Below are 16,175 nucleotides of genomic sequence, written 5' to 3'. Positions count from 1 at the left end.
TTACGCGAAGAGGCCGGGTGGCTTTTTTCACGCAGCTCCGTCCATGTTGATATACGACTCCATGCGCGCCCACATCACGCTGATTTTTAATATATTATTAAAGTTTGACTGACCTATCTGACTGTTTTTTTGACATTCCTTTAGCGCAGTTAGATGCGGCTTATAACACGGGGCGGCTTATAGGTGGACAAAGTTTTGAAATATGCCGTTCATTGAAAGCGCGGCTTATAACCCAGGGCGGCTTATGGTGCGGAAAATACGGTAAGAGTTGGACAATATCGGAATATTGGATATCGGCAAAAAAGCCATTATCAGACATCTTTAATGGCAACATTTTGTTCATGTGATGACAAGATAAGGTGATGAAATGTTGACACGTCACAGTAATTACTAGAAGTTATATTGCACATCATATAATGTCACGTGTCAATAGTGAAGAAATACATATTGTTGTTTACATAAACATAAGTGCAAAGTCACATTGAAGCATATATATAGTTTTTCTTTAGTCAATTTGCTGAGCTTACCCAGCAGGCACAAGACATTGGAACTACGTTGATTCAACAATTTGTTGAATTAGGTCCTGACGTTGAGCAAGTCAAACTTAACGTTGGAACAACACGCTTTTTGACAACGTGTCGGGTTCTTACGTTGATTTGGCCACTGAATTTAGCCAGAAAGTGGGCACTGATGCGCTTTGCTGGACAGACCCTTACTTTAGAGAAGCTCTGCAGTAGACCGGCAGGGACTCTGCCGGACTCCCAAAAGAAAAAGTTATTCTCCGGTGTGTGTTCCCAAGTGTGTTTGCAAATGGCGTTTGTCGGTGTATCTTTTAGCGCACACTGAACAACTGAAAGGTTTTTCTCCCGTGTGCGCTCTCATGTGTCGAATCAAGAACGATTTTTTAACATAGCTTTTAGCACAAAGCGAACAACTATAGAGGTGCTCGCCTGTGTGTTTCCTCATGTGGGATTTCATGTCGCTTCTTAAAAAGAATCTCTTCTCGCACACTGAACAACTAAAAGGTCTGTCTCCGGTGTGCCTTCTCATGTGTATCTGCATGGTATTTTTGACGGAGAATCGCTTACCGCAAACTGAACAACGGAAAGGTTTCTCTTCTGTGTGCGTCTGCATGTGGCGCGTCAAACTATATTTCCTAATAAAGCTTTTTGCACAAACAGAACACATAAAGGGAGCTTCTCCTGTGTGTCTTCTCGTGTGTATCTGCATGTTGTATTTGTCATAAAATCTTTCATCGCACACGGAACAACTGAAAGGTTTTTCTCCCGTGTGCGTTTTCATGCGGTGTATGTCCATATTGCATTTGTTGGAGAATCTTTTGTTGCAAACTGAACAACTGAAAGGTTTTTCTCCTGTGTGCGTCCTCATGTGGTTTTGCCTGTTACTTTTGTTAGAGAATCTTTTATGACAAATGGAACAACTGAAGGGCCTTTCTCCTGTGTGCGTGTGCATGTGTTGCTTCAGATGAGAGCTTTTCAAAAAGCCTTTTGCGCAAACTGAACAACTGAAAGGTTTTTCTCCTGCCTGCGTTTTTATGTGTGGTTCCATATTTGCATTAACGTCTGACGTGTCGTCACTATCTGACAGCGGAGCTAAGAGGTCTCCCTCAGCCTCTGTTGTCATGTGTTGTGGTGAGCTGCTGCTTGGATGTTCCACGGCTCTGTTCTCCTCACTTGGACTGCCATGAAGCTGTGAGAACTCAGGTGGTTTGTCTTCAAGGTCTTCAGTCTTCACACAGACAACAGTCAGTGGGAACTGGGTGAGGTCCGCCTCCTCCTCTCCTAAAAGACACTCTTCTTCCTGAGTGATCCAGAGTTTGTCCTCTTCCTCTTTAATGTGGGGGGGCTGTGGATGCTCCTGTAATTGAGGTGAAGGTTCTTCTTGATAACCAATCAGCTGCTGCATGTCTGCAGGACAAATAACAACAACATTAAGGCTGCAGCTAACGATTATTTTTCTATCGATTAATCTATATATTATTTTTTTCGATTAATCGGTTAATCTATAGATTATTTTTTCGATTAATCTATAGATTATTTTTCCTTTTACCGATTTTTTTTTAATTTAAAATGAAGATGAAAAAATAAATGTAGGCCAGTTTTTTCAAAAGGCATGACTTTTATTTACAAAAAAAAAAAGTATGGCCACTCAGTCAACATTGACAACAACATGACAAAATATTCTGTAACAATGTAAAGATTTAAAACTTTTAACATTTAACAAAATTAAAAGTAGCTTATTTGCTTTTTAATGTGCAAATATAAAAGTAAACATCCAGTGCAAATCTTAATATTCTGCAATAGTATAAGCATTTCAAAAGTAAAAGTATTGCTTATTTTGCTTTAAAATGTGCAAAAATAAAGATAAACATCCAATACAAAAAAGTGCAAAACGAAATATTCCGTAACAGTGTAAACATTTCAACAAAAGTAAAAGTATTGCTTATTTTGCTTAATAACACAACAATGACAGTATGATTAAAGTGAAAGTTAATTGTTGGTTTGTACATAGTATATGTAACTGTTAATGTTGTAAAAGGTATTTGCACAACTAATTAACGTTAGCGTTAAAGAGGAGCGCGTCTTTGTAAACACTGAACAGGCACGCCAAACGCGCCTCTCAGAGCGAAACAGTGCTTTAGTTTATGAATTTACAACGCAGATACAAATGACACATTCATGTTTTTGTGTAATGATGACAACGTATACTCATGCGGACGATTGACTAGTTGATGGTGATGGCAAGAACGCTGTCGGGTGTTTTCTTTTCAAATGTTCGTTCATAGCCGTTGTGCTGCTATGATAGGCCATTTCCGCTCCACACAGTGTGCATACAACAACTGTCAAGTGTTTTGCTTATCCCACACTTGAAGGGATGTACCAATGCTGAATGTGGCTTCTGGATTTCACTCAAAAGACCAGACCGTAGTTACTTTTTCCTTTTATTTTTCTTTAGTTTGCAAGTTTTTCCAACAAAGAAACAGCTTCTTTTTTCTTCTTTAGTCTTTTTAGCAGTCTTTAGCAGTGTTAGTAGACTTTAGTAGACTTTAGTTTCTTTAGCTGTCATTAGCTTTCTTTAGTAGCTTTTAGTAGCCTTTAGCTTCTTTAGTAGCTTTTAGCTTCTTTAGTAGGTGAAAAACCTTTAAGGACAAAACACCACAAGATTAACATGCTGTAAAAAATCAATCAATTATCAATCCCATAATTTACAATTATTAATTAGGCTATCAAACTTTTAACCATTAAACAAGTGCAAGAAAATGGACACATCTTTTCCCTTTAAGTTAAAACAGATTTTAAATAAATTGTCTCAACATAAATGCACCAAGATACATATAAAATACATTTAAACCCAGAAACACAATAGATAAATGCAGCAGAAAACCCAATATGCAAATACATAAATACCTAACCAATTAACCACCTATTTTAGATACATATTTAAAATCCATATTCAATATAAATATATTATTAATTTAGCAGTGAAACACTAAATCTTAAACGCTGTCTACTGGTAGAAAAATGCCCCTTTTTCTATGCCCTCACTAGCAGCCAATGATCCAACACAGTTAATCCAACACTTGAAGTTGAGCGACTTCACCCTCCTGATGAAGCAAACTGCTCCAACATTTATCAAACTAAGCAAAGAATATCAACACTAAACAACAGTTACACAAAACACCGTGTGTATTTAGCCTCCAGACTAAGCACGCTACATGCACACAACTCCCCCGCACCCCCCCAATCTCACCAGCGCAACAGGTGCGCCACACCCACAAAGAGAAATAAAGTGCAATCTTACCGGCTGTCTGTTCAGCTTTTGGTTTTGGTACACTTTTGGCACAACTCTGGGTTATCTGTAATGAACTAAACCTTTTTCCACTCTGCGCTGGCGTCTTTTGTACTCCTTGATTTGACACAGCGGTCTAATTACCGGGCTCGCGCACCAGCTGATGAGACGGGAGCGCGCCGCGTTATACCTGCGCGTGAACGTAAACTGATCGGCTCTGATCATATAAGCCGACTGACCGTAATAATGCCGAATTATATACATTTCCTGGGGTTGCCTAGGTGAATAGGGATGCGGATGTGCTCTAAGATAAAATATTATTTTATTAAGTGGGGTTTGGCTGGTTGCTAAGCAGCCACGGTTGCGAGCTCGCGCATCAGCTGACGAGACAGCTGCTCGCCGCTACAACATTATTAGGCCGTTTATTGAAACACTCCCACACTTTTGACGACTTTTGGCGTGCTTTTTTCCCCTCGCTCGCACCGCTCGCATCGTCTGCTTTGCGCTCCGCCATGACGGCAGTGTGACGTAAATATGCGACGCGTCGACGCATAAAAACGACGTCGACGTATTTACGTAACCGATGACGTCGACGCGTCGTTTCAGCCTTACAAGAGATATTAATGCATGGCACACAGTCTCTGCTGTATTGGATCAGTCTCCTTTCTTTAACAGGCAAAAGCTTTATAACCTCACTAATATGCTTGCATCGTCTATATTAGATATATAACAACTGGCGGATGGCGGGCGGGTGTGGTTTTGATAAAATGTTGGTTCGGGTGGATGCGGATGGTTGACGACTTTTGTGATGCGTTTGCGGATGAAATAATTGCCTATCCGCGCATCTCTAGTGTGTATATATAGTATAGACATATAAATATAGTGCATATATGATGTGATGGACGGATGGGCAGCGCATGAGAGCTGCGGCCAGCCACCATGGCCCCCCACTCCCTCCCCTCTGTTGCTAGATATCTTTGCTATGGATGTTTTTTTCCCCACTCCAGACTGGGCCCCCTTAGGAGCCCAGTCTAGATTGATTTTTGTTAATCATCCTTCCCCGGCGTTTACCTTTTTCCCAACTTTTACGGGCCGCCTTGTGGCGACCCATCAGCGTTCCTGTTCTGTAACCCTGCACACTGTTTGTTTGTCTCATCTTGAACGGGTTTGTGCTGAAAACAAAGTTTTGTTGTACTTGCGCAATGACAATAAAGTCCTATTCTATCCTATCCTAAATGTACACATAAATATGTATAGGCTATATATGTGTGTATATATTGTTACTTTACATGCAGTCTGCTTTCGGCCCCCGGAAATTTTTTTTTGGCCTAATGCAGCCCCTCAACTCGAAAAGTTTGGACATCCCTGATTTAGGCCTTGTGACAGCACTGTGTTTATACGCATGTGTGCACGTGTGTTAATAATACAATTGTGTTATCTATGACATTTCGTATTGCTCCTAAATTATTTCCATGCTCCAAAAAATGTTCTGTGCTGTTTTTTTTTTCCATTTAGGCGCAGAAAAAGCTAAGCGTACATCCCTGATCTTCACTAGGGATGTCCCAATCCGATATTTGGATCGAATCGGCTGTCGATATTTGCCAAAAATTGCGTATCGGCAAGGCATGGGAAAATGCCGATCCAGATCCAGTTTTAAAAAAAACTCCGGTCCGTGTTTTCCAACGCACCGATTTAAATAATACATTCCACTTTTCTGCTGCTCCGTAATTTCCGTTCCGCATTTTCCAGCACACCTTCAACACATCCACAATTCTCACGCAGTTGCTTTTAGCTGCTGGCATTACACGACAGGCTCTTCTCACTCTTTCCTGTGTCTCCCTCTCACAGACAGCAAGCGCACCTTCATACACACGTCACATACTGTCACGACATACGTCACATACTGTCACGTCATACGTCACATACGTATACGTCCTCCCCGAGCAGAGAGGTCGCAGCATGGCTAACGTTAGCTGTGATGCTAGCGTAGCCGTGCGAGCAACGCTCCCTCTAAGGTGCTCGCCTGTGCAATTGCGCACTGTTTAAGCGTCCTCTGCGCATAGCAAATCTATGCCACGCACAAAATCAAATAAAAAAATAAGCGCATAACAATTTTCGACACACGGACACGACAGAGAAAACAGTTTTCGTCATCATTGTTCAAATATTGTGACGTCTGTCGAGACGCTTATCTCCATTCGGTGCCACACGCCCACACCATCAAAATGCCGAGGCACAAAGTTCCACATCAACACCGTATGAAAAAATTAGTGATTTTTTTAGTTGTGATTTCCTTCTCTGCATGAAAGTTTAAAAGTAGCATATATTAATGCAGTATGAAGAAGAATGTTGTAATGTAGACATGCAAGCCTTGAAAGAACATTTTGAAAATCAAGACTACATTTCCTGCAAATGGGTGCATTTCTACCCTATATTTTAACTTTAGATTTATTCTCATATCAAACTCTTTTGGCTGTCTTTTTGACACTTACATCCGGCGCCCCCCTCCACACTCTGGATTATAAATAATGTAAATAATTCAATGTGATTATCTTGTGTGATGACTGTATTATGATGATAGTATATATCTGATAGTATATATCTGTATCATGAATCAATTTAAGTGGACCCCGACTTAAACAAGTGTAAAAACTTATTGGGGTGTTACCATTTAGTGGTCAATTGTACGGAATATGTACTTCACTGTGCAACCTACTAATAAAAGTCTCAATCAATCAATCAAAACACATAGAATCATCATACTGCTGTGATTTTATGCATCAAGTGTTCATTCAAGGCTAAGGCAAAATATCGAGATATATATTGTGTATCGCAATATGGCCTTAAAATATCGCAATATTAAAAAAAGGCTATATCGCCCAGCCCTAGTTCAATGATGCCATTTCTGTTTGTCATGTATAATTTTGTCTATTTTGTGTTTATCCTTGAATAAACAGGTCAGTTTCTTGTTACCAACCATTGTGTATTATTCAAACTCCCCTAATTCAGCTGGCTAGTTGTTATCAAGAGTACTAAAACCCTTTTCAACATGATTCTGACAACTAAGTAGGCTAAATAACTTTAAACTTTAATACATGCACGGATAGGCCAGTATCGGTCAGTATCGGTATCGGTCAGTATCGGTATCGGATCGGAAATGCAAAAACAATATCGGTATCGGATCGGAAGTGCAAAAACCTGGATCGGGACATCCCTAATCTTCACCTTTAGTCATAACTTCTGGCCCTGGATGAACATCAGTTACAAACATTGTCTTAGATCAGGGGTGTCAAACTCAAATACAGAGTGGGCCAAAATTTAAAACTGAACAAAGCTGCGGGCCAAAGTTGAACAAATTAACCTTTTAATAGGGACCCAAACAAGTTTTGCATTGAATATTGAACAAGCAAGGCTTATATAACTTTATAGTGACATGCAAAATCGAGTTTTAAATAATAATAATAATAATAATCAAAAAATATCAATGGCATAGCAAATACAATTTAAATAAAAATTGAATGCCTCTTTTCTATTTGCAGCCTTCTGAGGTAAATATCAACATTAACTTGTTCCACAGGCTAATAAATTTGAAAATAAAATAACAATGAATAAAACAACCATTCAGGACTTTAAACTGCTCAGTTTGCAACACACTGATCTAATCTGATGTGCCCCAGCCAGATACCTGCCATCTTTTCTTGGATACTAGTTCATTAATGTCGGGGCTCAGGCTTTGGGCTGAGGCAACCTTCATTATCGAACGAAGGTGTTCATCAGTCATTATATCTCGTCCACCCGGACCACAGTCTTGGGGGCGTGCTTTAAATGCACTGCCTTTAACGTACTCTACGAGCTATCGTCACGTCCGCTTTTCATCCATTCTAACATTGTTCAGACCCATTCACAAGATATGTGCGGCTTCTGTACGCACACACAAGCGAATGCAACGCATACTTCATCAACAGCGATAGAGGTTACACTGAGGGTGCCAGTATAAAAAACTTTAACACTGTTAGAAATATACGCCACACTGTGAATCCACACCAAACAAGAATGACAAACACATTTCGGGAGAACATCCGCACCGTAACACAACATAAACCCAACAGAACAAATACCCAGAATCCTTTGCAGCACTAACTCTTCCGGGACGCTACAAAATACACCCACGCTACCACCAAACCTCCCCCCCCCACACACACACCTTGTAGCGTCCCGGAAGAGTTAGTGCTGCAAAGGGTTCTGGTTTGGTGTGGATTCACAGTGTGGCGTATATTTCTAACAGTGTCAAAGTTTTTTTATTCGGCTACCCTCAGTGTAACCTGTATCGCTGTTGATGAAGTATGCGTTGCATTCTAATGTGTGTGCGTGCAGAAGCCGCACACGTTATGTGACTGGGGCAGCACTCGTTTGGCTGGCTGGCTGGCTGGAAGACTCCCGGGAGGATCGGCGGGTCAGCTCTAGTGTTAATTTGATATCGCCTCAAGGGCCAAGTGAAATTACACGGCGGGCCAGATTTGGCCCGCGGGCCAGAGTTTGACACCCATGTCTTAGATGATATCTAAATGTTGTGCTTACTTGGACTTTGATGAAGCTGTGAGGACTCAGGTGGTTTCTCTTCATACTCTTCGATCTTCACAGAGACAACAGTCAGTGGAAACTTGGTGAGATCATCCTCCTCCTGCCCTACAACACACTCTCCCTCCTGAGTGATCCAAAGTTCCTCCTCTTCCTCTTTAAACTGGGGGGTCTGTGAATCCTCATCTTCCCCTTCTGCATAAGGGGGATGTGGATCTTCTTCAACATGGGGGGTCTGCTGGACGTCTGTTGGGTAAATCAGTAAATAATATTAAGCGGGAATAGAAGTCTGACGGTGTCAGATTCAAACACCGAACTATCTAATAAACAAGACAAGAAGCAAGGAATCAAACAGAGACAGGATTCAATTTAGCTCATGAAGAGAGCAACAAGCTTCACACGCCTTCTCATTTATTTGGGCATTTCCTGATTACATAGCTGCAGCTGCTTCTAAAGGGAGGGGTCATAAACAGCTGCTGCACTGGGTCATAAACAGTTCAAACAAAAAGGTGCTTGGAGCGGTGTCAGGTTTGCCTCCTCTCAGCTCGTAGATTTCGGGTCTTTCCTGTGGCAGTCCAATAGATCAAAGAAACCGACACCTCCACGGCGCATTCCATCGCACACATTGGAGGTTTACAAGCCGTCCGCCTTTTGCTTGATGTTAGAATAATCATGTATGTATATTATCACACAACTTTAGTATGCTTAAAGTCCGTTGCTATAGTTATTAGCTATTGTGCTCAAGCTGTACGTTTTCTATCTGTGCAAGGACCAAACTTCTTGTCTAAAAACACATTTTTTAAATTGTGGAGACCTTTTTAAAAAAAAAAAAAGTTTTATCAATCCTCTACACCAGTGTTTTTCAACCTTTTTTGAGCCGAGGCGCATTTTTTTCACTGAAAAAATGCGGAGGCACAAAACCAGCAGAAATCATTAAAAAATGAAACTCGGTAGACAATAAAAAGTCGTTGTTGCAATTGTTGGATATGACTTTAAAGCATAACCATCACTATAGCTCTTGTCTCAAAGTAGGTGTACTGTCACCACCTGTCACATCACACCCTGACTTATTTTAAGTTTTTTGGTGTTTTCCCGTGTGTAGTGTTTTACTTCTTGTCTTGCGCTCCTATTTTGGTGCCCTTTAATGTCTTCCTTTGAGCGCTATTCCCTGCACCTGCTTTGTTTTAGCGATCACGATTATTTAAGTTGTTGCCATCTTTTTTTGTGTGGACATTGTTGTCATGTCATGTACGGATGTACTTTGTGGACGCCGTCTCTGCTCCACACGCTGTAAGTTTTTGCTGTCGTCCAGCATTCCGTTTATGTTTACTTTGTAGCCAGTTCCGTTTTAGTTTCGTTCTACATAGCCATCCCTAAGCTTTTAATGTCTTTTCTTAGGGGCACTCACCTTTTGTTTATTTTTGGTTTAAGCATTAGACACCTTTTCACCTGCACGCTGCCTCCCGCTGTCGTCTGCATATTGTGATCACGACAAGCTATCGTCGTCATCATTATTTGCAGATTATAATTACACCCAAATAGGTGAAACTGTATAATCTCCCACGGCACACCAGACTGTATCTCACGGCACACTAGTGTGCCACGGCACAGAGGTTGAAAAACACTGCTCTACACAAGTGCAGGAATAGCCCTAGACACGTACCTGAATATGACTGTCGACGTTTCGGGCCTTGTCATGCTGCTTCTACAGTGTGTTTCAGCTTTCAATTACATTGTCTCAAGTGCCTTGTATTGAACTTTATTTTCTTTTTTTTTTTTTTAACTCTGGGTTTTTTTGTACTCTTACTTTTGTTTTTGTTTTTTTGTTTTGAGTGACAGCAGGGGTAGGGGATGAAGAGGGCTTGGAGAGTGTTGTTAATGTGAATGTGAAAATCAATAAAAAGAACTATGAACCTGGGGATAGGTTGATTGGCAACACTAAATTGGCCCTAGTGTGTGAATGTGAGTGTGAATGTTGTCTGTCTGTCTGTGTTGGCCCTGCGATGAGGTGGCGACTTGTCCAGGGTGTACACCACCTTCCGCCCAATTGTAGCTGAGATAGGGTCCAGTGCCCCACGCGACCCGAAGGGAATAAGCAGTAGAAAATGGATGGATGGATGAAAGAAAGAAAAATAGTGGTATTGATCAAATATGAGGTTGGTAAACATCCATCTATCCATCCATCTTCTTCCGCTTATCTGAGGTCGGGTCGCGGGGGCAGCAGCCTAAGCAGGGAAGCCCAGACTTCCCTCTCCCCAGCCACTTGGTCCAGCTCCCCCCGGGGGATCCCGAGGCGTTCCCAGGCCAGCCGGGAAACATAGTCTTCCCAATGTGTCCTGGGTCTTCCCCGTGGCCTCCTACCGGTTGGACGTGCCCGAAACACCTCCCTAGGGAGGCGTTCGGGTGGCATCCTGACCAGATGCCCGAACCACCTCATCTGGCTCTTCTCCATGTGGAGGAGCAGCGGCTTTACTTTGAGCTCCCCCCAGATGACAGAGCTTCTCACCCTATCTCTAAGGGAGAGACCCGCCACCCGGCGGAGGAAACTCATTTGGGCCGCTTGTACCCGTGATCTTGTCCTTTCGGTCATAACCCAAAGCTCATGACCATAGGTGAGGATGGGAACGTAGATCGACCGGTAAATTGAGAGCTTTGCCTTCCGATACAGCGTCCGCATTACTGAAGACGCCGCACCGATCCGCCTGTCGATCTCACCATCCACTCTTCCCTCACTCGTGAACAAGACTCCGAGGTACTTGAACTCCTCCACTTGGGGCAAGATCTCCTCCCTAACCCGGAGATGGCACTCCACCCTTTTCCGAGCGAGAACCATGAACTCGGACTTGGAGGTGCTGATTCTCATCCCAGTCGCTTCACTCTCGACTGCGAACCGATCCAGTGAGAGCTGAAGATCCTGGCCAAGTGAAGCCATCAGGACATACTTGCCAACCCTCGGGAGACTCCCGAAATTCAGCGCCTCTCCCGAAAGCCTCCCGGGACAAATTTTCTCCCGAAAATCTCCCGAAATTCAGGCGGAGCTGGAGGCCACGCCCCCTCCAGCTCCATGCGGACCTGAGTGACGTGTTGACAGCCTGTTCACACGTCCGCTTTCCCACAATATAAACAGCTAATGATCGAGGGCGAGTTCTTGGTGTCTTATGTGGATTTATTGTTAGGCAGTTTCATTAACGTCCTCCCAGCGCGGTAACAACACACAACAACAGCAGTCAAGTTTTCGTCTGCCGTAAAGCAGTTCGTCTGCCGTAAACAGCAATGTTGTGACACTTTTAAACAGGACAATACTGCCATCTAGTGTACATGCATATGTGACCCACCCATAATGTGTCACATTTTTGTGTTGATTTATTTATTTTATTTTGTGGTTTGAATTCGTTTTTGGGGTTGTCGTTCCACATTTATCAGTATTCACATTGGTCAGTAGGGGGCAGTAGGGCGTTTCTTCCCAATTGAATGCTATCACCTGCAGACCGGAAGTGTCTTGTCATTCTGATGAGCGCGACCAGTCTGTGAACAATTGAAACGTCCTGTGTGCTTTTTCCTCCTGTATAACAGGTTAGTTTTGGTGAATCAACTCACTGAATAATATCCATGTGATCTTTATAAGTTTAACCCTTGTATTATGTTGAAAAAAAATGACATTGATTATGTTGCGGGTCATTTTGACCCGTACTGTGTAAATGCACTCAAAACAGTCAAGAAAGCAGGTTAAACCAATAACAACTTTATTTTAGGTTATATAAACATATAGAAAAGTGACATACAATACATTTTTAATTCCAACACTATATTTAAGAAATACTTTAACTTCATCTTTAACTTCATCCCAGCGAACTTCAACAGTTTCAATGTTCTCCAAATTTTCTTCAACATTTTCAATGCTCTCCACATGATGGACAGAATGTTACTGTGTGCTTTCTGCAGATGTAATTCTTGCATTTCACACAAGAGGTACTTGTTTTACTGTCCTGTCGGGAGGGACATACCTGGCATCTTTTCCTTTTCTTTCCACCTGTGTCCACTGGATGTTGGTTGGGTGAGGTTGGGTTGGGTGACCTGAGTTTGACCTTTTCAATGACAGCTGCAACTGCTGGGGATCGAGCTGGCCTGGCTCGCGTCTGGATCTTGGGAGTGACAAGTGCTTTGCCGAGTTCTTCCAGGAAAAGCCGACGTCTGTACAATTTGCCGGCATTCCCTTTCTGGTCGATTGCAGTCCACAGGACATAGGCATTGTAAGCAGACACGTCCACAATGTTGTAGAAAATCACCAAAGGCCAACGGGCTGTCTTGCGCTGGCAGCTGTATGTTGCTGTGACTTTGTCCAGATTGTCAACTCCTCCTTTGGTGGAGTTATAATCCAGGATCATTTGTGGCTTCATGTCTTCTCTTGTGCTCAGAGATGCATCTGTGTGCATTGTACTCATTACAAGAACATTCTTGTTTCTCTTTGGGCAGTATGAAACAACTGTTGCTTTCTCAGTGAAAGCAAATATTGAGGAATGCAGAGGTCTGCCCTGCATCTTCAGAATTTCGGTGGGAAGTTCTGGCTTATTTCTTCTGACTGTTCCCAACATGGTCAGCTTTCTCTTCTGAAGTTCATCTCCAAGGCGGTAGGATGTAAAGAAATTGTCACATGTGATGTTATGACCTTGCAGCCCTTCACTCATTTCCAGCACCACACGCATCCCCTGATTCTTCTCAGATGTTCCTCCAGGTAGCTTTCCAGTGTATACTTGCATATTCCATGCATAGCTGGATTTTGCATCACAGGCTGCCCATATTTTGATGCCATACTTGGCGGGCTTGTTGGGCATGTACTGTCGGAAAGGACAGCGCCCCCTGAATGGAACAAGGCGCTCATCTACAGTAACATGGGGACCGGGATTGTACAACAAAGGTACATTTTCAACCCATTTATCCCACACATCTCTGATCGCAGCTAGTTTGTCTCTTTCACGTCGACCAGCTCTAGTGTCGCGGTTGTCAAAGCGGATCACACGAGATATCATGTGGAATGTCTTCAGAGACATTGTTGCACGAAAGATTGGCCTTCCATTCTCTTCATTCCATAGAGTTGCAGTGGCTTCTCCCTTTGACCTGTACACTCCAGCTAATAACAGAACTCCAATGTAAGCATGCAAGTCAGTCTGATCCAGTGGCTTCCATTTCTGTTGAAAAACACGTCTCCCCTCCAAGTTGGTCATTTCCAGTATAATCCTCTCTATTGGTGGGGATATAAAGAGCTGAAATGCTGATTGAATCTCATCAACTCGTGTGACACCAATTCTTGTAGGACCGGGAGTCATTTTGATCACATTGGAAGATGATAGTCTGCCTCGGCTTGGGTGTGGTGATGTTGACCATTTTATATTACCGTCCTTAGATGCCTATGTCCCCTCTGTGGATGATGATTGCTGCATTCCTTGGTTTTCATCTGTTGGAGGAACAACGGCAGACTCGTCCTCTGAATCCTCCTCATCGTAGGAAAATTGACAATCTGGATCAGCAATAACATTGTCCTCTGTCTCTGAAAAATCCTCTGTTTCTGAAATCTCTTCCTCTACATCACTATCCCAGTTAAAAATCAGTGATAAAGCCTCCTCAGATGTCATCATTCTGGAGCTCATTTTTGGTGAGTTTGTCAAAGAGATGACATGAGAACAGTGACAAGGACAAGTGTGAGAAAGTTCCCTCTCTTCACACACCTGGTTCTGGGTCTCAGAGGCAATCAAACTACAAACAATTGTACATCAAAGTAAAAAGTACATCATAGAGACATGTTTATTTTGGATCTGAACAGCTGTTTACCCACATCAAAGCGTCTGGGTCAAAATGACCCGCAACATCATCGTTGTATATAACTCTAGACAGACATTCCCAATACACATCAAAGTGTCCAGATTTTACACACCAGTTCATGACCCTAGATGAGGAAAAGTCACCAAATGTCAGCAAGAAAAAGAAAGGATAACCAGTACTTTGATCAACACAAAAACTGAAATGGGTCAAATTGACCCTTAACATAATACAAGGGTTAAGTACACATTCTGATGGTGGAGCCTAACTCTAAAGTGTTTGTGAGTTGTAGTTTGTATTTGTGAATGAATCCAGCGCACAGCTGCAGTAATCAATACAAAAAGGCGACGTGAGTACGCAATGTTTATATAGGAACTTCTGATCCTAATTCAGACTCCCAAATTAGAGCTCCCGTTTTCTTATTGATTTTATAATGTATATTTGTATAATGTGTGTGTTCTGAAATAGTGACAGAGAATAGAACAAGGATGGACAATTCAACCCTTAACTCAACAATGAGTAGATGAGTGTTATGTGTGTGTATATGTGTAAATAAATGAACACTGAAATTAAAGTATTTCTTTTATTTATTTATATAAATATATATGTAATAAAATATATATATATATATATATATATATATATATATATATATATATATATATATAGCTAGAATTCACTGAAAGTCAAGTATTTCTTATATATATATATACATACTTGCCAACCTTGAGACCTCCGATTTCGGGAGGTGGGGGGTGGGGGCGTGGCTAAGAGGGGAGGAGTATATTTACAGCTAGAATTCACCAAGTCAAGTATTTCATATATATATATATATATATATATATATATATATATAAGAAATACTTGACTTTCAGTGAATTCTAGCTATATATATATTTATTTTATTATATATATATATATATATATATATATATATATATATATATATATATATATATATACACATATATATATATATATATATATATATATATATATATATATATATATAAATAAATAAATAAAAAAAATACTTGCATTTCAGTGTTCATTTATTTACACATATACACACACATAACACTCATCTACTCATTGTTGAGTTAAGGGTTGAATTGTCCATCCTTGTTCTATTCTCTGTCACTATTTTTCTAACCATGCTGAACACCCTTTCGCGGGTACCCATAAAGGTTTCGAGTACCACCAAAAAAACTGAATCTCTGAAGACAGTATAAAAATCTGTGTTAAAGGTGTACGAATACTGTTTGTATAATAAGCATGTTATTGTTTACAAATGAGGGTTAAGAGTTCAGTACTAAAAAAAAAAAGTGGCTTAAGTACAGTTTTTTAATTGAGCTGCTGCATTTTTTGGTTGGGTTGTTTATTTATTTTGAGTATTTCTAAAAGGGGAGGAATGTAATAGAGTGATCTATGTTTGTCTGCTGCCATCTCCTGGTGAATGTTGGCTATAGCGTACTGGGGTTACTTTTTGGTTGGCCAACGATTTACGTGGTGTTGCACACCTGACGTCAAGTGTGTGAGTCTGTTCTGAAGTCTACAGTAAAGAGACGTACTTCATCACCTCGCCTGGTCATTGCCTCCAACTCAATATATTACAACAACATTGCTGTTTACGGCAGACGAACTGCTTTACGGTAGACAAAAACGTGGCTGCTGTTGTTGTGTGTTGTTACCGCGCTGGGAGGACGTTAATGAAACTGCCTAACAATAAACCCACATAAGAAACCAAGAACTTGCCCTCCATCATTCTACAGTTATAACGTCATTGAGCAGGCACGCTTTATATATATTGTGGGAAAGCGGACGTGAATACAGGCTGTTGACACGTCACTCAGGTCCGCGTGGAGCTGGAGGGGGCGTGGCTTCCAGCTCCGCCTGAATTTCGGGAGATTTTCGGGAGAAAATTTGTCCCGGGAGGTTTTCGGGAGAGGCGCTGAATTTCGGGAGTCTCCTGG

The 16,175-nt window shown here is 41.6% G+C and overlaps 1 protein-coding gene across 2 annotated transcripts in view; it reads right to left on the bottom strand.

Annotated features, from left to right (window-relative positions):
* Positions 1 to 16,175, bottom strand: part of LOC133619168 (uncharacterized) — an 18,466-nt gene continuing 2,291 nt past the window's right edge. The window contains exons 3-4 of one of the 2 annotated variants that reach the window (XM_061980084.2): positions 8,389 to 8,634; positions 2 to 1,928 (exon numbers count right to left, since the gene is read on the bottom strand). In XM_061980084.2, coding sequence (XP_061836068.1) covers positions 775 to 1,928; positions 8,389 to 8,634 — 1,400 coding nt within the window. In that variant the 3' untranslated portion in view covers positions 2 to 774. Of the gene's footprint in view, positions 1,929 to 8,388; positions 8,635 to 16,175 lie in introns of both variants that reach the window. The other variant, XM_061980085.2, reaches the window with a different exon arrangement.

This window comes from Nerophis lumbriciformis, linkage group LG20 (genome assembly GCF_033978685.3).
Source record: "Nerophis lumbriciformis linkage group LG20, RoL_Nlum_v2.1, whole genome shotgun sequence".
In the NCBI taxonomy this organism is placed as follows: domain Eukaryota; kingdom Metazoa; phylum Chordata; class Actinopteri; order Syngnathiformes; family Syngnathidae; genus Nerophis; species Nerophis lumbriciformis.
The sequence above is the reverse complement of the archived record's forward strand: the minus strand, read 5'-3'. Positions and strand labels throughout refer to the sequence as shown.